Source organism: Chlamydotis macqueenii, chromosome 18 (genome assembly GCF_036417535.1).
Source record: "Chlamydotis macqueenii isolate bChlMac1 chromosome 18, bChlMac1.mat, whole genome shotgun sequence".
Classification (NCBI taxonomy): domain Eukaryota; kingdom Metazoa; phylum Chordata; class Aves; order Otidiformes; family Otididae; genus Chlamydotis; species Chlamydotis macqueenii.
Genome location: NC_141573.1, coordinates 9,815,761 through 9,837,419, shown reverse-complemented (window position 1 = coordinate 9,837,419; position 21,659 = coordinate 9,815,761). Strand labels below are relative to the sequence as shown.

At 62.8% G+C, this 21,659-nt stretch overlaps 1 protein-coding gene and 1 long non-coding RNA gene across 2 annotated transcripts in view; one reads left to right on the top strand and one right to left on the bottom strand.

The window, feature by feature from the left end:
* The window catches only part of LOC147598499 (uncharacterized), a 201,341-nt gene that overhangs the window by 118,449 nt on the left and 61,233 nt on the right, over positions 1 to 21,659 (top strand). The window lies entirely within an intron of this gene.
* USP43 (ubiquitin specific peptidase 43) lies at positions 890 to 14,660 on the bottom strand. The gene is made up of 15 exons (XM_086762298.1): positions 14,136 to 14,660; positions 11,144 to 11,284; positions 8,794 to 8,894; positions 6,890 to 6,982; positions 6,439 to 6,574; positions 6,242 to 6,365; positions 5,492 to 5,654; positions 5,288 to 5,399; positions 4,669 to 4,772; positions 4,364 to 4,441; positions 4,130 to 4,259; positions 3,689 to 4,037; positions 2,990 to 3,148; positions 1,879 to 2,013; positions 890 to 1,799 (listed from the first exon to the last, which is right to left on the bottom strand). The coding sequence occupies exons 1-15, from the start codon at positions 14,658 to 14,660 to the stop codon at positions 1,114 to 1,116; spliced, it is 3,036 nt and encodes a 1,011-aa protein (XP_086618424.1). The 3' UTR covers positions 890 to 1,113.

Below are 21,659 nucleotides of genomic sequence, written 5' to 3'. Positions count from 1 at the left end.
TCCAGCACCCTCCTCCGTCTCCGCTTTGATCCCTCCTCCATCCCTGCCTCCTGCCGTGGCCGCACTGAGTTTCTCCAGCCATCCTCTTCCTCTTCCCCAATGGGCACGGCCCAGCGGTCCCATGGCTGTGATGCTCCTGGTGCTGCCACCACCGCCTGGCCCTCGCACCAGGCACACAGCCACCACACCAGGGTAGGACCCAGCCACCTCTGACCCCACCAAGCCCCACTGCCAGTCTGATCCCACCCTACCCGGCTCCACAGCACACACCGCAGCACTGGGACCACCACCCACGGGACACGAAGGCCTTCCCACCCCCGGATACGTCCCCTGGGATGGGTGCTGCTCCTAGGCACCGCACCGGGCTCCTTTCAGATGTTTTTAATAAAACCGCCGGCGGAGGGGCTGCAGCCCCTGCGTACAAAAGCTGGCTGGAAGAATCGCGTATTGCATAGACCTTGGTGTGGGGGGCCCGCCCGCCCCCCCGAAATAGTCGCCTTTTAGAAAACAAAAAGCGTTTCAATAAAACTCTCCCGATACAACAAATACTCTCACGTCTCGGAGCTGGGAAGCCTGCGCCTGCCTGCTCCCTGGGAAGGGGCAAGTGGGTGATGCCCCCAGTTTGGGACGCCCTTGGGTTGGGATGGCCCTGGTTTCAGAGCCACCGGTTCGGGATGACCCCAGTTTGGAATGGTCCTGGGTTGGGATGCCCCAATTTGGCAGCCTCTGGCTTGCAGTGGTCCCGGTTTGGGATGCCCCAAGTTTGGAGCCTCCAATTTGGGATGCTCCCAGTTTGGGATGCCCTTGGGTTAGGATGTCCCCAGTTTGAAAGCCTCCAGTTTGGAGATGTCCTGGTTTGGGATGGCCCCAAGGTTGGGGTGCCCCCGAGGTTGGGGTGCCCACAGGCTGGGGTGTTCCCAGTTCAGGACAACCATGCTTTGGACATCCTTGTTTGGGACCCCTTGGTTCAGGAGCCCCTCAGGTTGAGACCCTCCCAGTTTGGGATAGCACCAGCTTGGGAGCCCCCCCATTCAGGATGGCCCCAGTTTGGGAGCCCCCAGCTCAGGGTTGGCACTGGTTTGGGCTGTCCCATGTGGGGATGCCCACTGTGGCTCAGAAGCTGGACTCGGGCACGGCCGAGCGGCACAGCGAGCCCGTGGGCTGCCGTCCCCGCTGCAGCGTGGCCCCGGGGGGACCCTGGTTGGGCAGTGCGGGACCCCCCGCGCCCCTGCCCAGAGAGGCCGAGCGCCGCAGGCCCCCCTTGGGGCACGGGGGGAGGCTGGCCGAGCTCTGCGAGCGCGCCATGGCCGCCGGGCCGGGGGACAGCCGTGCTGGGGACACACACGTGTCCCCCTCCATCCGTGGCAACCCGGGGCGGCAGAGCCCCCCCGTCCCCTCCCCGCTCCGCCCCGGGCTGCTCTGGTTTTTGGGGTGCAGCGTCCCCTTGGCGCCGGCACTAGCGGCTCGCCGCAGCGTGGGCATGCGGAGGGGGGCTCGAGGGGTGCCCTGCTCCTCCTGCCCCTTGCCTGGCTGTTTTGGGGGGCTGGGGGTCAGGGGGGTGTCAGGACCACTCTCCCCACCCATAGCAAGCGGGAGGAGAGAGCGGCGGGTGCAGCGGGGTCGGCGCCCCGACTCCAGGTAGGCCACCAGCTCCCCCGGGACCCCCGTCCGGCCCCGCTCCTTGCCAGCGAAGGACCAACGTGGGGGCATGGGTCTGGGGGGGCCGCCAGCGGGCCAGAGCTTGACGCTGAGGCTGCAGCCCTGCACGCCCCGCACCAAGGGCCTGGCCTCGAAGCCACCTGCAATAAAAAAATACAATTAAAAATTGAGAGGAGGCGGGAGGCACCGCGGGATGCTGGGGATGGCGCTCAACATCACCTTTCTCTGGGGTGGCGGCGGCATCGGGGGTGGCGGGTGGGGTGGGCGAGGGGTGTGAGGCCGCGGTGGTGCTCTGCGTGCTGCCGCCCAGGCGGGACAGCCAGTGACCGGAGGGTGACGAGGCGGCGGCGGAGCCTGCGGGGAGCGGGAGGCTGGGTGAGGGGTCCCGCTGCAGAGCGAGGGGTCCCGCCGTGCCCTCACCTTGGGCTCGGCAGCAAGGGGCACGGGGCCGTGACCGGCTCTGTGCGCTCCTGTGCGTGCACGCGCACACGCGTGTGTGCACAAGCACATGGCGAGCGCGGGCACGCCGTGCTGTGTGTGCTTGCTGTGTCACGCATGCCAGCTGTGCTCTGTGACAGCACGTGCCCACCAGTGTGCAGCTCCACGCACATACATGTGCACGTGTGGCATGCTTCTGCATGCCTGCATGCTTGGCTGTGCTCTGTGTGTGTGCACAAGTGTGTGCCTGCCACAGATGTGCATGAAGGGCTGTGTGTGAACGCAGCTGTGCTCTGCACGTGTGTGCATGCACCATGCTGCGTGTGCAAGTGCTGAATGCATGTGCGTTTGGCTGTGCTGTCCGTGAACACATGACACTCTGCATGCACTGGACTGTGCCATCTGACTGCACGTGCCACACTGTGCAGCCATGTGCGTGCACGTGGCTGTGCACAACACTGTGCGTGCCAGTGCACACACGTGTGCACACCTGGCTATGCTGTGTGCCTGCCTTCCATACTGTCCGTGCACAGGAGTGCACGTGTGTCCAAGTGCATGCAGCTGCGCTGTGCGTGCATGTGCTGAATGCACACGCATTTGGCTCCACTGCATATGCACGTACCACGCTGTGTGCACGCGTGTGCATTGGGCACGCCACTGTGCATGCCGGTGTGCACAGGCAAGCATTTGCACGCGTACACACTTAGCTAAGGCTCTGTGTGTGTGTATATATGCCTGCCTGCCATACTGTCCATGCATGGGTGTGCATGCGTGTCCATGTGCACACGCGTGTGTGTGCGCAGCTGTGCTGTGTGCACACACACACACCCCCCGGTACATGTGCGCTCGGCCGTGCCACGCGTGTGCGGGGTGGGGAGCTGGGGGTGCTCACCCCTGCGGGAGCTGCTGGCTGGCCACGCGTGCCCGGCATTGCGGCGCTGGTAGAAGAGGATGTAGGCGCTGCGGGTGCTCACCTCCGCCTCCCGCACCCCCTCCACCTTGCTGTCGTCGTAGCTGTACCACCGCCCGTCCAGGGCGTTGCGGCAGTAGGCTGGGGGCAGGGGGTGGGTGGTGGGGGACACAGGGGGTGAGGGGGGGTGCAGGCTGTGCCCGGGACCCCGCCCCAGGCCACCCCCAGCCCCATGGTGTGGGGACGGCCTGGGGGTGCAGGATGCTGCCTGCCCTGGCGTGGGGGCAAGGCCGTCCTGTGCCTGCCCCCGTGCCGTGACTGACGGCACATCCCACTGCAGTGCCCCCAAACCTCACTTCGTGCCCCCAAACCCCACTCTATGCCCCACACCACAGCCCTGCAGGGCCCCCCAAACCCATTCCCCATGGCACAACCCCTGGCCGTGCCCCTAAACCCCACACTGTGCCCCCAAATCCCACACCGTGCCCCACAGCCCACCCTTTGGGGTGCCCCCAAACCCCACACCATGCCCCACGGCATGGTTTGCCCCCCAACCCCATGCCACACACCCTGTAGTGCCCCCAGCCCCACACCTTGCCCCGTGGCACACCCCTGGCAGTGCCCCCCTCCCCCCCCAGCCCCTTCCAGACCCCGAGCCCCCCCACATCCCGCTGCGCTCACCGGTGTAATGGCCGCCCTGCATGCTGCCGTGGTGGTTGCAGACGGCGTAGAGGTCGTAGAGGTAGTCGCGGGGGCAGTTTGGGGGGAGGCAGAGGGGGGGCTGCCAGGGCGCCCAGCGCCCCAACAACTGCCCGCCGGCCTGGCCCCGCTGCGCCACGTGGGGGGCCATGTCAAGACCCCGCAGGGGGAACTTCACCAGCGTGGTGAGTTTGTGCCGGTGCTCAGCCACCTGCCGAAAGCGCTTGAGGTGGATGATGAGGATGTCAGGCAGCGTCCAGAGGCTCAGCTTCACCGTGCCCTGCTGGGGCACCTTGCAGTGCGGGCAGCGCCAGGCGTCGTCCGGGGCCAGCTGGGGACACCGCGTGCCATGGCCACCTCCAAAGCCACCCCTGGCATCGGCCGTGCCGGGCGCGGGCGGGGCGCGGGCAGGGCGCGGGGTACCTGCTCCTCCTTGGTGTAGAGTTGGAAGCACTCGTCCAGCGTGCAGCTCTGCTGCTGCCGGTGCGCTTGCTGCTGCAGCCGCACGCTCTCCGCGTCCTGCACCACCTCCTCCTGGATGTTGCCGAAAAGGCTGGGTGCGACACAACACCAGGCCGGGGGGTCAGGGAGGGTCACCTGGGTCCTGGGGTGTGCCACCCCCCCACCTCCACCCCGCTCTGTGTGCGATGGACTCACCGCTCTTTGGTGCTCACGTCCCACTCCACCGTCAGCTTCACGTGGGGAGGGCCGCCTGCCCCGCTCAGCTGCAGTGCTCTGGGGGCAAGGACGAGGTGAGGTGCCCCCCCAACCCCCCCCCGTCCCCCGTCCCCATGAGGCCACCTCCTCGCCAGCCCACGGTGGCACATGGGGACAGCCACCACCTCCCCGCACAGCACCCATGGTGGGGACGTGGGGCTGGTGAGAGGGGTGGCCACCACTGGCCACCCCCGGGGAGTTAGGAGACATGCTGGGGACACTCCTGTCCTCGCGGGCGCCCTTACCTGTCGACGGCGGGGTGGCAGAGGGGGTGGGGGTCCTGCGGGGACAGGTAGGTGCAGGGGGCCGAGCCCCCGGCCAGGCGGATGCGGAAGACGGCTCCCGCGCCCTGCAAGGGGACAGGGGGCTGTGGGGCTGGCATGGGGCAGAGCCCCCCCCCGCCCTCCAGTGGCACCCGGTGGGGAGCCATGCTTTGTGACACAGGACAAAAAAAGCCCCCAAATCAGATTTCTTTGGTCCCTGTGGCCGGGCTGGCAGGGGACACCTGTGGGGATGGGGACGCAGGGCTGGGGTGTGACCTCTCCGGCGGGCTGCGGTGCGGACGGGGCGCAAAGGGGCAACGGGGTGACATTGGCGCCCCTGAGGTGGTGGCACCTGGGTGCTGGGGAGGGCGGCTGTGCTGGGACGGCTCTGCTGCGGGAGCTGGGTGGCACTGCAGGAAGCCACCGCGGTGACACCATCAACCACCCGCAGTGACAATATGAGCGCCCTCAGGGCCACCGCAGCCACCCACGGAGACACCCCGGCCACCCACAGCTCCATCCGCGGTGGCGGCAGATGCCAGCAGCCCTGCCCGAGCACGTCCCCAGGAGGGGACAGCCGCGTCACTCCGCTCCACCTCACCTGCGCCCGCACCTCTCCGCGCAGCAGCGCCCGCAGCTGGGCCAGGATGCTCTGCTGGAGCTGCTCCCAGGAGACGCCCCGCTCCTCCTGCAGCACCAGCGGTGGCCCGAACCTGGGCACAGCGGGGGACGCGGGGCTGAGGGGGGACGCCGCTGGTGGGCGGCAGGGAGGGAGTGGGGCGCGTGGGCGAGGCGTGGGCCGTACCTGGCGAGCTGGGGGCCGGCGCCCGCTGTGTTGCAGAGCAGCAGCAGGATGCGGCCGCCCGCCCCCCCGTGCAGGCAGTCAGAGGAGTGGGTGGCGGTGGGTGGGGGGCGCTGCCCCTCCGGCGGGGCCAGCCTGGGGGAGGCGGGCAGGCTGCGGGGGCACCCTGCGGGCAGGGGGGGCGTCAGCACCAGGGTGGGTAACAAGGGGCTCTCGTTTAGCACCAACAGGCGTTAATTAGCACACGGAGCCCTATCCCTGACATCTGCCTCCCACCAATCACAGCAGAGCATGCCTATCTCCCACCAATCACAGAGCAGGGAGAGAGGGGGAAAAGATCCCCACCAATCACAGCAGAGCATCCCTGCCTCCCACCAATCATGGTGCAGGAGGCGACGGAAGACTCTCACCAATCACAGTAGAGCACATCGGTCTCCCATCAATCACAGAGCAGGAGAAGAGAGGGAAAACTGGATCCCACCAATCCCAGCGGAGATGCCACCTCCCCCCAATCCTGGGGGAGTGCAGCTGCCTCTGACCAATCACAGCAGAGAGGACAGAGCTCCCCACCAATCACAGCACACCTCCCAGCCACCAATGGCAGCGAGGGGAACCACATCCCACCACTCCCAGGGCGTGCTCCCACGTCCCCCAGCACAGCTCCTATCCCAGCGCCGCACAAGCCGCTCCCAACCAATCAGGGCTGTGCAGGTGGCCAGCCACCAGCCAATCGGGATGGGAGGGGGGCGGTACCTGTGTGGTGGGCAGGGGGCGGCTGGAAGGCATAGAGGGGAGCCCCCTCCCCGGCCGCCCCCAGCTCCTCCGCGTCGCCCAGGGAGCGCAGGAAGCCCCGCGGGGACACCTCGGCCAGGATCACCTGCGGGACAGCACCGGCGCCCTCAGCGTCCCTTGGCAGGGGCGTCCCCCCGCCCCACGTCCCCCCTCGTTACCTGCTCCGGGGGGACGCGTCCTTCCCGCGCCACCATCTCCCGCAGCTCAGCCACGGTGCCGAGCAGGGGCACGGCCAGCCCCACCCGCACGAATCGCCAGCGCTCGCACTGCAGCACCAGGGTGACGTTGAGAGCCCTGGGGACACCGGAGAGGGACACACACACACCCCCCACCCTCAGCGGGGAAAGTCCCATGTGCCGCGCTGAGACCCGACACTGCTCATGACCACACCAGAGGGACCCACATCCCAGTGTGGTGGCTCCAGCACCAGGGTAGCAGACATCCATCGGACGTGGCTCCTGTGGCACAGGGCGATCACCCACCCCCACATATTCACTATTTACCCCAAAATATGCAAATTACTCTGGCTGGAGCCGAAATCCCACTGGGCGGTGGCCGGGCCTGTCACTGCACCGGAGAGTGGCTGGGGAGGCGCGGGGCCGGGCTCACCTGGTCTGGCGCAGCGGGATGGGCAGGGAGATGCAGAGGAAGGGGTCGAAGGTGTTGCTCTGCTTCAGGCAGTGAGGGCACGTCAGGGACGACCTGCGAAACACGGCCAGGGCACGTCACCGGCACGGGGACGGCACCCCCAGAGTCCCCACCCTGGGGCTGCAGCGCCCTGCTACCGGTACCACGTCCCGGGTCATCCCACAGGTAGGTTTGCACAGCCTCCTGCCAGGGTGAGGCACCGCAGCCCCTACCCGCCGGTGCACCCCAACGGTCTGTTCACTCTGAAACCTAACAAGGGCGCCCACAGTACCTGGTGCTAGAGGAGTCAGAGTAAAATCCCAGGGCAGAGGGGTTTCCCACTCCCACACTTGGCTGTGGCCCCAAACCCCCCCAAACCCTGCTCCACCTCTGAAGGGCTCGCAGAGCCTGGGGTGGCTTCTGGAGGCTTTGAGGTGACTGAGGCCACTGGGGAGGAGCAGGTCCCCTGGCCAGTGGGGAGGCTCCCACCTCCCAGAGCATTGCACAGGAGATGCTCCACCAAAGCCTGGCTTAAATGAACCTCTAATGCCAGCCCCCTGTTTCTTTTAAATTCTGTCTTCTTGTTTCTTTCCCCGCCCCCCTCTTTTTGATTCATCTAAAAGGGGAAAAATAAATTAAAACCAAAATCAAAATCCTGAGTCCTTGTTATCAAAGAGCCACTGAGCTCCCCGGGAAGCAGCCACACCAATGAATAAATCCTTCTGCACGCAGAGAGGCTCCGGCACGTGGAAGGGTTGGATAATTAAAGCGCCTTTTCTTCACACAGGGCGAGGGAGTGACCGAGAGGAGGAAGGAGCTGTGGTGCCAGCTGTGTCCCTCACACCTGCAATGCCACGGCATGGGGACAGGGTGGCCAGATGCGTCCCATCACCCAGATGCAGGGGCATCCCCACGCAGGCCAGCCCCAGCCTGGGTCCCGTGACAGAACCACAGAACGGTTTGGGTGGGAAGGAACCATTAAAGCCCACCCAGTCCAACCCCCCTGCAAGGAGCAGGGACATCTCCAACCAGATCAGGTTGCTCAGAGCCCCGGCCAACCTGGCCTGGAATGTTTCCAGGGATGGGGCCTCCACCATCTCTCTGGGCAACCTGGGACTGTGTTCACCACCCTCAGCGTAAAAGGGGTGTCCCCTTGAGGGGACGCCACCACCCCAGCATGGTCTGCCTGTGTCTGGTTCATGTCCCTGCCAGGAGGCGACACTGGATGGGGCTGATGTCACCCTCTGTGCCCTCACACCCAAGGAGCAGGCACCCACCCACACCAGAACCCACCGAAACCCTGGGATGCGGCTCAGGCCCTGCTCTGGATCCATCCGTACTAAAAACAATTTGTCCCCTCTGGCCAAGAGCTGCCTGGCCTGTTGCCCCCACCCCATTGCACCTGCACAGTCTGGACAACACCACCACTGTGCAACTAAAACCCAGCTCCATCCTCATCCCGGTGCTTCCTAGCTCATTATGGGGAGCCCTGGGGCTGAGACAGGGATGGGGAGCAGGCAGGACACCATGCTGGCTGCCGCAGGGATGCAGGCTCCAATTCTCCCTGTGTGATTTTTGGCACTGGCAAAACTATTTTCCGGCATTGTAGCAGACTAAGAAATGTCCTGAAAGCCCTTGCTCGGCGATTCGCCCCCAGCCGTGGCTGCACCATCCACGTGGGAAGCGGCTCCCGTGCCCAGGGTTGGGTAGGATGGATGGATAGATGGGTGGAGGGATGGATGGATGGATGGGTGGGTGGATGGACAGGTGGAGCCTCTCCGCAGGGCTGCGTGCTTCCCAGCTTATCCCATCCCTGGGCTCGCAGAGTCCAGTGCCCACTCGCCAGCAAAGCCCCGGCTGGGCAGGATCTGGCCCTCCCCGCTCACCTGTACTGCGCCTGGAAGTGGCTCTGCACAAAGCTCTGCCCGCGGGGATGCTGGGTGCCCGGTGAGGAGCCGCCGGCACCGTCGCTGCCGTCCTCGCCAGGCTGCCGGGTGAGAGACAAGGGGGGTGAGCGGGGTGTGGGAGTGAATCCCCCCACCCTTCAGGGGTTGGGGACACGTCCCAGTGAACCAAGCCCAGCTGCGGTGTCCCCACGGCACAGGGATGGGCTGGAGGTGGTGCCAAAGTGACTCCTGCCCAGTATTTCCAGAAGAAATTCTGGGGTACGTCCCATCTGAGCAGCCGCAGCCCTGGTGTCCGGAGCTTCTGGACACCAAGGAATTGGAGCAGGAAACACACTCGAGTCTGGCTGAAAAGCTCCAGGAGGGAAATCCCGGGTGAGTGGGCTGGGATGGCTTATCCACCCCACGTGGGCACCTCTGGCAAGGCAAAGCTTGGGGTGGGGGAAGCTGGTCCCCCCCCCAGTATTTCTCCCCAAGGACCCCCACCGCCCACGGGCATACATCTGCGTGGTCAGCAGAGACGTGCCCGTGGCACCCACCGTGCTGGCAAACACACCCATGGGCGCCGGGAGCGGCCGTGCTGCGGGGAGCTGGGGCGCAGGTGGGAGCGGAGGTGGGATGCTGCAGCGGGCGGGTGTCCACAAGACGAGCTCCTGGAGCGGGTGCGCACCTTCCTGTGCGCGCACCCACCCGAGGCCAACTCGGCTGCTGGGTGCGAATTAACCGTACGCAGATCATCAGCACCAGCGAGCTCGAAACGGCTGGCACCCGGAAAACCAGCCCCGCTGCTGCGCGCGTGGCACGCTGCTCCTTCCCGAGGGAAAGTGGCTCTCCTGTGGGCCGGACGCTGCCCTGGGGTGGGCGAGGAGCCCTGCACAAGGGAAACTGAGGCACGGGCCCTGCTCTCCCTGTTCTCCACAGGGTCTGACAATGATGCCAGCACTGACTTCGACAGGCACGATGTGCCCCAGGGACCCCAAGAAAAGCTGAGTCCTCTGCTCCGCTCCGTAGGGAAGGGGGACACCGGGACACGACCACCTTACACCCCCTGCCATGGCCATGCAAAGCCCGATGACAGAAGAGATGTCGTGGAAAGGACTGGGCTGTTTTGGGGCAAGATGAGGAGTTTTTGGTGTCACGATGAGCAAGACTGAAAATCCATGAGGAATTTGGCCAGGAGGCAGGTTTTCCTCAGGCCATCTGCTGGCACTGGGACCTGCTGAGACAGCCATGTCCTTACGGTCTGCCTGGGGCTGGGGTCCATCTGGTGCGGCAGAGAGGGGACCTGGACTGTGGCTGTGCCCCGCACGGCCCCCATAATCCCCCCAAAACCCAAGGGGACAGGTGTCTCCTCCTCCTCCAGCCCTCCTGGGAGCCAAGCCTTGGTGCCCCACCATCCCCATCCTTCAGTATCCACACAAACACTCCCCCAGCCCACACTCCCCAAAACCAGGACGGGCGCGTGTGTGCCCAGCTCCATCCTGACACATCAACGCCGTTTATTCAGGCTCATGACCCCTACGGGCCACCCCCTCCTCAGGTACCTGGGCACATGGGTGCAACCTCAAAAGGGGCTGACACCGCGGTGAAGGGCTGAGCAAAACTGAGGATGCTGGGGGGGGGCAGGGAAACAAAGTGTCCCATCCCCGGTTTGGCTCATGGTCCAGCTGTGGTCCCCAGCCAGAGGCTGGGGGGGGGGGTCCATGACCTGCACCCCTCGGGCAGGAGCCACGTCACCACAGCCACGATGCCCCAAGCCGGGGACAGGGAGGACAACGTCGCTCCAAGACCCCCGTGCCCAAGCTGAGCGTCACCCCCAAAGCAGGGGCAGCGCACGGCCACGCCGCGACAAACGCCGGCTGCAGGCAGTGCCTGGGCAGGCAGGGCCAGGGCCATGCCCCGCGCACAGATGGATGGAAGGAGATTTAATTACTCATTGTGCCAGCAGCAAAGCCATGAGCGCTGTAATTACGGTGGGCTTAGCCGGAGGCGGGAAGGGATTCGGGGGCTGGATCTCCTCCTGAGCAAGCAACCCCAAGAATCAGGGTGCCCACCAGAACCGGGGTGTTCAGCTGGACGGGCTCCTGCTGACACCCTCACTGTCTCCCAGCACCCCAACCCCCCTGCCCAGCCCTACAGCACCCGGACCCCGCCAGCCTCCCTGCCACGCACTGGCCAAACCACATCACCCGCGTCCCCATCCCACACCGGGCTGGGGGTACAATGCCCACCCTCTCTCAGGACATCTCGGAGTCCCCCGTCGCACACCCGGCGTGGACATCTCCCCCCTCCCCGATCCAGGGCGTGCGGCCACCCCAGCGGAGTCACCCACCTCCTCATGGTCGCGGGTCTGCTGAGCGGGGGACGTGGCACCCAGGTCCTCGTGCATGCGGTCCAGCAGCCAGAGCAGGAACTCGAGGGCGTCGTGCTGCCCGTTGCCCCGAAACTGCGAGCTGTGCTTGGAGACGATGTTCTGCAAGAGACGGGCAGGGAGGGCGCTGAGCCCACGCTGCCTGGTGCTAATGAAAGGACGGTTCGTTAGCAGCCATTGCAAAAAACCCATCCTTGCTTCCTGCCTGCAACAGCACCTGCCCTCGTCCCGCCACTGCGGAGACACTGCAGCCACCCTGGGGACAGCAGAGCAGTGGGGACACACGCACAGGCGGCCAAGACAGCAGCCCCGTGGCCCATCACCGTGGTGTCCCTGCTTCCAGCCGCCGGGATGAGGCCAGGAGGGGACAGTTTGCCAGGGGCCAGGGGTCAGGGCACAGCCCAAGAAACCCATACGGGAAAGCCCAGCCCGCAGGGACCCACCAGTGTCACCCTTCCTGTGCGCTCTGACAGCACCAACACTGTGACAGCCCGGGGAACGCAATTCCCAGCGGCGGGATTACCTGGCAGGCAGTGGCTCTCCCCCAGGCCCTGCCTGCACGTGCTGCCCCACCACCAGCAGCCAGCCCAGGGCCTCCCTGTGCCTCAGTTTCCCCAGCCAGGTGACACTGGCAGTGCCAGCCCAGCCGCCCAAGGCCCTGGAAGAGACAAGGGCTGTTCCTGTGGCCAGGCAAAAGCATGGGCTGTGGGCAGGGGAGCTGCCCACCCTGCCCGCAAGGAAAGGACAAGCCCCTGAGCAAACCTCCTGCATCCCAAAACCGAGGATGCTCGGGCCATTGGAGCTGGCTCTCGGCACCCTCCGACAGGAGTGGAGCAGGTGAGACCAGGGAAGGGGACCAGCAATGTCCCTGATGGAGCTGCATGCCAGAGGGGGGGTCCCACCAGCCCCCTGCCAAGGGCAGTGCTGGGGAGGGGGTGCTGCCTGCCCTGCCCGAGGCTCTGCCCTTCCACCCCAGTGCCCAGGGGGAAAGGACAATTCTGTAGGCTCCAAAACCAGCACCGGGAGGGAGAAACCCCAACCACCTGTGTGGATTTTAACCAGCTGATGCAGACTGGGACCAGCCAGGATGGAGGTCAGACCTGCAGCATCCCCAGGGGCCACTGCCACACCAGCCTCGCTTGCCCCCAGCTCCACTCTTCTCTCCAGCTACACCAGCACCAGCACCAGCACCCCATGGGGCAGAGGGAGTAAGGCCACCACCAATGGGCTTTGAACCCCAGCCGCAGACTCAGTTCTTATTTTACAGGCAGGTTTTAAAGAAAAAAAAAAGAAATAAAGGTGGAAATTCGTGGAAGATGCAGATAACCACCTGGAGGGAGGAAATTCAAAGTGAAGGCTGGAAGTTTCGAGGATTTTTTTTTGCTCTGCACATAAGAACGTGTGTGTTTGGCAGCAGAGGGCATAGAAATACCGCGCCCAGCGCTGTGAGAGCTGGTTACTTTGCTGTCAGAAAACCAAAGGCAACGAGCACCCCGCTCGCTGCAGGGGGCAGAGCAGCAGGTATCCCGGCCCCCGCCCGCACAGAACCAGCCTGGCTGTCAGCACAGGAGCCAGCAGCACTGCCCAAAATCCTGACCCAGGAAGGGGCCCAACTTCCCAGCAGCTCCTCCGTGCACTTTGCAAAGTTTAATCACAGGGGCGGTTTAATTGAAGCATCAAGTCCCTGGGGAAATGTCACCCCGCGGGCAGGCGTCCCCGAGCGCGGGGAGCTGCGATGCCAGGCTGGACGCTCTGCCCCCACGCCCAGCACCCTGACCCCGTCCCAACTCCAGGCACGTGCCCGGCAGGGATGTGACATGCACTCGGCAATGGGGCTGAGGCCACCGAGTTGGGCTCCTGGGCCACCATCCCATGGTGGCACCACCAAAGCCAGCACGGTGCCAACCCTTACAGCTCCGTGGGGCAGCTGGGGCAGGGAGCTCGCCCACCCGAGAGAGGGCAGAGCGTGGGTGAAGGCAGGAGGGAGGTGGGTGATGGTAGAGGAGCCAGGGGAACAGTGGGGTGGGGGGTGTCTGGCAGGGCAGGGTCCATGGGGAGGACCGGGCAGGGGAGAGGGTGCTGGGAGCAGGGGGTGCAGGTGGGTGCTGGTGGTGGGAGATGCCCATAGGTGCTGGGAGTGGGGGGATGCCAGTGGTTGCTGGGAGCGCTGGGGGTGCTGAGGGTGGGAGGTGCTGGTGGATCCTAGGGGCTGGGGGTGCCAGCGGGTGCTGAGAGTGGGGGAACACCAGTGGGTGCTGAGAGCAGGAGACGCAGGTGGGTGCTGGGGGTGTGAGATGCTGGTGGGTGCCAGGAGCTGGGGGTGCTGGTGGGTGCTGGGGTGGGAGATGCTGATAGGTGCTGGGAGCAGGAGGTGCTGGGAGCAGGAGGTACCAGTGGATGCTGGAGGTGGGAGATGCAGGTGGGAGTAGGGGGATGCTGGTGGGTACCGGAAGCAGGGGGGATGCAGGTGGGTGCTGGGGGTGGGAGATGCCGGCAGGTGCTGGGAGCAGGGGATGCAGATGTGTGCCAGGAGTGGGGAATGCTGGCGGGTGCCGGGGTGGGAGATGCCAGTGTGTGCCAGGAGCAGAGGGTGCCAGGAGTAAGGGGGGCCCGTGGGTACCGGGATGGGAGATGCCAGTAGGTGCCAGGAGCAGGGGGTACCGGTGGGTACCGGGATGGGAGATGCCAGCAGGTGCCGGGAGCGGGGGGTACCGGTGGGTACCGGGATGGGAGATGCCAGCAGGTGCCGGGAGCGGGGGGTACCGATGGGTGCCGGGGCGGGAGATGCCAGCAGGTGCCGGGAGCGGGGGGTACCGGTGGGTGCCGGGATGGGAGATGCCAGCAGGTGCCGGGAGCGGGGGGTACCGGTGGGTGCCGGGGCGGGAGATGCCAGCAGGTGCCGGGAGCGGAGTCGCCGCCGGGACGGCCGGGGCGGGGGTCGGCGGGGCCGTACCTTGAACTCGGCGGAGAGGCGCGGGCTGTAGTCGCGGGTCCAGAGGGCGCGGACCAGTGCCGCCAGCCGGTGCGTGACCTCGGCGCGGGCCCCGCGGGCGCGGTAGCGGCCGAGCGCCAGCACCTCGGCCAGCGGGGCCGTGTTGCTCAGGCACTGCACCACCGCGTTCATAAAGCAGGTGTTCCCGTGGTTCCGCAGCCCCTGCGCGCCCGGCGGCCGCTCCCCCGCAGCGCTCCCCGCCGGGGCCGCCGCTTCCCCGAGCCACCCCCTCCTCCGCCGCCGCTCCCCGCCGGGGCCGCCGCCGGCCCCCCCGCGGAATCCGCCCTCATCGTCCTCGGGCGCGGCGCGGCGGCTCCCGCGGCCCCCGGCCAGGCGCGCCCAGGTGCGGAGCAGCCGCCCGGCCAGGCCGCCCAGGGAGCGCAGGCCCCGCCGCCGCCGCCCGCCCCCCGCCCGCCGCCCCGCCGGGCTCCCCCCGCCGCCGCCCCCCGCCCCCCGCCGCCGGCGCCCGGGGCCGCCCGCGCTCATGGCCCCCGGCCGCCGCCGCCCGCCCCCGGCCCCGCCGGTCCCGCTGCGGCGCGCATGGCCCCGGGCGGGCGCTGGGAGCAACCCCCCCGCCGCCGGTCCCGGTGCCGGTGCGGGGGCCGGAGGGGCCGGGCGGGTGGTTTTGTGCGCGGCCGGCTCCTCCCCCGGCCGGGCTGGCTCTGGGAGAGGAGGAGGAGGAGGAGGCGGGGAGCGGGGGGAGCGGGGCGCTGCTGCTGCCACCGGCTGCGGGCAGAGTAGGCGGCCGAGCCCCGGCGTCCGCAGCATCACCCCGGGGTTTTCCCGGAGTCCCAGCTACGTCCCCTCAGCATCTTCCACGGCTCCCAGCATCACCCCGGGGTACCCCAGCTTCTGCCCCCAGCATCACCCTGAGGTGTCACAGCCCCTATCCCCAGCATCACCCCGGGGTACCCCAGCTTCTGCCCCCAGCATCACCCTGAGGTGTCACAGCCCCTGTCCCCAGCATCACCCCGGGGTACCCCAGCCCCTCCCCCCAGCATGACCCTGGGGTGTCACAGCATGGCTGTGGGGTGTTCCCATTCTGCCACCCCCGGGTGCTCCCAGCTGGGACAGTGGGACAACGCTCACCTCTGCGCCCACTCCGCTGAGGTTTTGGGACCCGACAAGGCTCCCTCCGCGCAGAGCCACAAAACGAGGGTCACCAACCCGGCCCTGGCAGAGCCCGTAGGCTTTGGCCACCTCCTGCCTGCCTCACACCGACTGGCCCCACGTCTGGGTGCTCGTTTGAGGTCTGGCAGAGCTTGGCTGGGGGGGGGACGGTGCCACCTTCCCCCCATCGCAGAGATCAGCACCTGAGCCCTCCCTGTGTGGCTGTGGGGGACACAGGACGGCCAGGGATCACCGGCTCATCTCCCTGGTCCCCACCTCCAGCATGCCAGCCGATGAAACACACTCTGGTTTTGACGGGCCATTTTCAGCCAGATCAGTCCCCTGGTCCAGCTGTATCTGTCCCACAGTACCACACTGGCACGAGCAGCGGGATCGCAGCAGGACCGGCTGTTTCTGCAGCAACTCGCCCTCCGCTCAGAGGTTTGACTTTCAAACTTGCTCTGCACCCATGGTTAAAGCTCATTTCTCAGCAGCCTCCTGCCCAGAGAGCTATGAAGTCCATCTTTACAAAGCCGATACACAAAATGCTCCTTTTGGAAAGGCATCCTTAAAATGAGGTTCCCTTCTCCCATACAAAGGTTGCAATCCACAAAGCAAAGTCCCAAGAGCTCCCTGGGACTCTCAGCAGCTTTGTGACCCTGCTCACAGCACCATCCCACTGCAAACCCCAAGGAGATGGAGCCTGGAATCCACTGGTGCATTTCCAGGAGGACACGGGGACTTTTTCCCTCTGAATTGTTTAACAAAGGCAGGTTGTGCTTCACGCACTATGGGAAGAATGGGGTTTATGGGATCTAGAACGCTCCTGGCTCATTGAAAACAAAAGTACTTTTTGTTTCTCTCCAGTTGGTTTTGGCTGGACACTCGAGCCCGGTAGCATCCCACCCGAGCCAAAACAGCGGCGGGGGGACCGAGAGAGGGAACCCAAGCGGGGTTTAGTGCTGAATTAAGTGGAACCAGAAATCCAAAGCAACTTGATAATGAAAGCAAGGAAAAGCCTAAAGAAAAAGTGAGGGGAACCAGAAAGTGAAAGAGGCAGCAGCAAGACTGAGAGAGTCTGACCAGAAACCGGCGTTTGTTGGAAGGGGGTGGATGGAAAGTGAGACCTGATGAATGCATGAAAGGAAAATGGTCTGAAATGTGAAACAGTCAAGTCAAAAAAACCCCACATCTGCCAGAATTAGAAAGAGTTGGATAAGAAAAGCATCTCTCCTGGGGTCCCCAGCAACCTGTGACACAGCGCAGCGGTCAAACAGCACCGGCAGTCTCCCTGACTCCCAGCTGCGCCCCGCCATGCTAACGCAGGGAATATTGGCCAATGGCTTAAAACTCTGCTCGGGTTTGTACTGAGCAGGGTCTCTCCAACCCCGGGGTGCAGGCAGCACAGCCCCCTGGCCCCAGAGCAGGCAGCGATACCTTTCTGGCAGGTAACGCCAGTTTACTCCAGTCCAAAGCAATTCACGCACTGGAGCGAGCGCCAGGATTGCTCACTGCACTAATCTTCCTTTCAATAATATCGTATTTGCCATCTTCCCTCTTCTTCAAATTGTTCTGAGTGCGATGCCTTCCTATTCAGGCTAAATCAAATATTTATCGGCGCTGCAGCATGCCGGCAGCACTGGGTTGCGTCAGCACTTTCTCTCCAAAAGGCCTTTTTCGGGAGCGTCTGGCTGTCTCCAGCTTCTGCCTTTCAAGCTGCCGTTTCCTGTGTACCAGGCTCAGACTTTGGAGCAAATCTGGGGTGGGGGAAATCTAAATGTCAAATGCCAAGAGGGGGGGGAAAACGCCTGCTCGCTGCGATGGAAAATTCCTTGTTGTTACAACATGAACTGTCCCGGCGCCTTGGACACCAGACTGCTGGGGTGAATATAAAAACACGGATCGTTTTGGTTTGGTTAGGGAGATGTGGTGACAGGATGGCGTTAGAAATGTCTCCTCTGGCTGGGCAAGAGTCTCTGTGCCAGATAGGCACTTGGATATGAGGATGAAAAAAATCCTGACAGATCTGAGCTGAGCCGATTCAGGCCCAGCAGAAATCCATTTTCATGCTGCCAAACGACAATAATAATAATAAAAAGGAGAAATCTTGGTACGTGCTGGCTGGGCTTTGCCACAGGACAATGTTTTCTTTATTTAAGCCTCTCCCGCTCTCTTGGCACAGGCTGGGAACGTCTGCACGGCCGAGTGGAAATGTGCTGTCAACACCCCCGTCCCGCTGCCGGGGCTCGCTCCCTGCGGGCAGGTGAGGGTGAGCCGGGGGGAGCCATGGTGGGTCTGGGAGAACCAGCGTGGTCCAGCCGCTGCCCGGCCTCGCTGCCTGCACCACTGCCTGAGCACTGGGCAGACTGGGGCAGTGAGGCTTCACAGACTGGTAATGACAAGCGCTTTCTGGGTGCAAGCAAGGGTGATCAAAGCCTGTGATGGTAATGCTGCTCTGCTGGCAAAATAGGGCTGATATTTGGGTTGCATCGTTACTGGGAGGATGATTACAGAATCACTGGCAAGCCCCCATCTAATGGTGACATCCAATTTTATGGCTCAAAGTGGAAAGAGAAGGCTTCACCCTGCAGAAGACACCTCCTTATTCAGCCTCTCCAACTGTAATTTAATTATAGATAGCAAACTAAGTTATTTAGCACCTCTATTAAAGATGCATGGGTCCTGCCTTTTTTTGGACCATGTTTGAGAGGGAACAGCGTCGAGGCAGGTAAATGCTGCTTTTCTGGGGATCTCGCATCCCACTGATGAACAGCGATGAACGTGCTCCATCAGCTTTGAACATGAAAGGCCTGCAGATAACCCTGAGCTGCAGGAACTTCTGCACTTTGTTTGCAGCTGTTTTGCTTTGTTTTCAATGCATATATATGGTCCCTGGCTGCTTCACTGAGCAGGTATCTCCGGGCTATTTTCACCCATTATCCCCTCTGAACTAAGATGATGTGATCTCTGCAGCAGGCACTGAAACTGGGGGTGAGAAGGGAGAGCCGAGCCCTGACACCAGCGGTGAGCAGGGCTCTCCCAACCCCGCACGGGCTTGTGCTGCGGAAACCACCTGGGGCTGGGGGAGCTCAGGGGATTTGGGTGGGAACCAGCCTCACACCTTGGGTAACTCCAGGATAAACAAAACCAGCTTGCAGAGCTACATACGTTCAACTCCATGTTTGCTCAACCAGTAACTTCATTTTTGCTGGAGGGCCGGGAAAGCACCAGTTTGGTGCTGGGGGGCAGGACCCCTCTGCTCATTTCGCCCCTCTAGCAGGCGGCACAGTGCCGGGGGACAGGGCGGACCGGGGAGCACCAGCAGAAACCCGGCTGGATGCAAGGGGAGGAATGTTTGGGGGGAAGGAAGGGGAGCTGATTCGGGTCTGATGTTAAATGGGTCTCTCTATGATTCTATGATTCTATGATTCCAGGAACCCAGCTGAGGGCCAGCGCCCAGGCGAATGAGGAAGGTGAAGGTGCTCAAGGTTTTAACTGGCTGCAGCAGTTGCCCCCTTTCCCAGGGGAGCTCATACAACCTTGCACGGGACAACGTACAGACACAGCGCTCAGCCATTGCTTGTGGCCAGGTGCCTCTGGTATTCCTCACCGGCATCCACAGCCTGGCTGGCTGGAGATGCTGAGGTGGACCAGAAAGGGAGTGCCATCTCTGGAGGTTTGGCAACCACCGTCTGCCAAAGGACCTGCAAACTCCAGACTGATTGAAAATAGCACAGGGCAGTGGTCAAAGCCCCAGGCAGCGAACAGAGATGCCTTGCTCATCACCACCAGATTGAGGGGATGTCTCCTGTTAACCTTTGCCCCAAATCCCATTATTTAGAGCTGTGGCCCTACGATCTCCAGCAAGACATCCATGCTGTAACCTTTCCTGGCAAGGTCCAGGCAAGCTGAATTCCTTGGGAACTCGTTGCCTGCCTTGACCCCAGGGCTGGGCTCCCGCTCTCCCGATGCAGCACCCAGCCCAGCTGTGCATTCGGGTCCCTGCTGGGACGAGCGCTCGGGTATTCATTTCCACACAAGCAGATGCCTCTAGATGGTGAGGGATGTGCAAGAAGAAAAAAAATCAACTTCAGATGCTAGGGTGTTAAAAAACCTGACTAAGAAGCTTTTGTGCTGGAGACAGGAAGGCAAGAAGGGTGATGCAAGCCTTTCTGCAGGGCTGTACGTCAGCAGTGTCTGTTGCCTGAGGCCAGGAGAAAGCAGCTCATAGAGGGGCGGACGGCAGCCAGGGGGTTGGAAGCCAAATTCTTGGTGGTGAGGGGCTCTGATCCCAGGATTGTGCTGTGAGTTGATGGTACAGCTAGCAACCTGGCTCTCCCATCTCTTGGCCCAACGCCATAAAGCTGATGATTGCTTTCACCAAGAGTCAGATATCACTGAAGTCTGTTTAACATAACTTTCTTTTTTTCCCCCCTAACAATAAGGATTATAAAGCCATTGCCAAAACCCAGTAGATGCCTGATTTTCACCAACATTCCCTTCATCCCCTCCCGCAGGCCCACAGGGACCAGAAATTTAACTCCACTTTAACATCACTGGAGTTGATCAAGACGGCGTGAGGGAGCCTGGCCGCTCCTCCTGATGAGAATTCGGCTAGATAACAGGGGCAGAGATGTCAGGAGCATACGCAACGGGTCTGCAAAGATGCCTTCTGCCAGTGACACCTCTTTGTTTTGGCTGAAACGACCGGAGCAGCATCAGCTCCCTTTGCCTCAGTGAAGAGGGGGGCACTGAAACTCTCCAGAGCTTTACGGTAACAGCGCATTCGTTATGGCTGGTTCCCTGTTCCGGTGTTACAGATCTCCATTATTAACCGGGCTGTTCTTCGTGACTAATGATAGCGTAATGAATACATTCATGCTGTAAAATACACTGTGCCTGCCGACAGGCAAATGTGTAACAGGGATATTTGCGATTGAAGTTCATGTTTTCCAAACACAACCTGGCTTCTGGCAGAAGAGCAGCACAGGTTGCTCTGCGGGTCTGCTTCTCGGCGTTACTCATGTAGGTCACATCCATTTGTAAAGCTCCAGGGGCTCCCTGGGGACGCTGGCCGTGCTGGTGAGGAGCGTGTACAGCTCTTAGCGCTTGTGTGAGATGTGCCGGGAGGGGTAGGGTTGTGCTGGGGGGAAGGAGCGCTGCCCAGCCACCACGTAGCTGAGCACGGCTCGGAAAGTAGATGAGTTTGCGGGTGCCTGGCTCAGCCAGGGGGGCTCACCTTTTCCCAACGCCCTAACAGACTGAAAGGCTACACAGCTGCTTGCAGGGGTTATACCCTGTATTTCCTATACAGAGCCCCAAATCACCTCCCCCTACAGCTGCAAGGACATGAAGGCAGCTTTGTGTGTGGACACTAGGGTGGGGGGTCTGATGGAGCACAGTGCTCATGCTTGGCCATAGGGCAGGGGAGACGCTGCTGCAGGAGCCTACCAACCACCACAGTGACCTACAGCAGCTGGCTATGCTGGAGCAAGCAAATTCAGCCAGCGTCCATGCTTAAAATTTGGGCTGGCTTTGGTAAAGTGATGCCACTTCGCATTGAAAAGAAAGATGTGCACAGTGCTCATGCTTGGCCATAGGGCAGGGGAGACGCTGCTGCAGGAGCCTACCAACCACCACAGTGACCTACAGCAGCTGGCTATGCTGGAGCAAGCAAATTCAGCCAGCGTCCATGCTTAAAATTTGGGCTGGCTTTGGTAAAGTGATGCCACTTCGCATTGAAAAGAAAGATGTGCAGGACAGGACTTCTCTAAGGGCTCTGTGCTCCCAGTTTTCAAACCTGTAAGGTGACAGACACAGGGCCTGTTCCTCCTGGCTGGCTGTCACAACAGAAAGTGTGGTTTACCAGCCTTTACTCTTAGCATGCCAACTCCTGTCCTCCACAGAGTCAGTGGGTGACAGTGGCCAGGTGAGGCAGCCTTGCTTTGCCACCTCTGAGCCGTGAAGAACCAGCTAGCGCAGGAGGAGCACGCAGGGCTTTGGTCCTTGCGCCCCAGGAACCGCCACAGTGAAACAGGACTTTGGCTCCCCGATGGGTGCTTGAATTCTCCTCCCACCTGTAATGATGGGTTTGGGGCGATCTGATGGGAATGGAATTGCTTTGCTGACGTGGGACTCTGCTGTTACCTGCATCCCAAAATCCCAGAGATGGCGGTGACACTGCTCTTTGAGACGGCCTGGTTAGCTCTCAAACGCTGACTTCTGTTTTCCTTCTCCTAGCAGAAGCACAAATGTTTTGCCTGTCCATCCCACATTCCAGCGGTTTGGTCCTGCTTCCAAACCACAGCAAGCATTGCTGTGGAGCTTGTAAAACCTGCTGGAGTGTTTATCGCTGCACAGCATTAAGTCTGGACT

Coding starts and splice junctions, on each gene's coding strand:
- USP43 (XM_086762298.1), bottom strand. CDS start 14,660: ATGAGCGCGGGCGGCCCCGGGCGCCGGCGGCGGGGGGCGGGGGGCGGC. Junction 11,285..14,135: donor GCCTCTCCGCCGAGTTCAAG/GTACGGCCCCGC, acceptor CGTCTCTTGCAG/AACATCGTCTCCAAGCACAG. Junction 4,038..4,129: donor TCTACACCAAGGAGGAGCAG/GTACCCCGCGCC, acceptor CGGTGTCCCCAG/CTGGCCCCGGACGACGCCTG.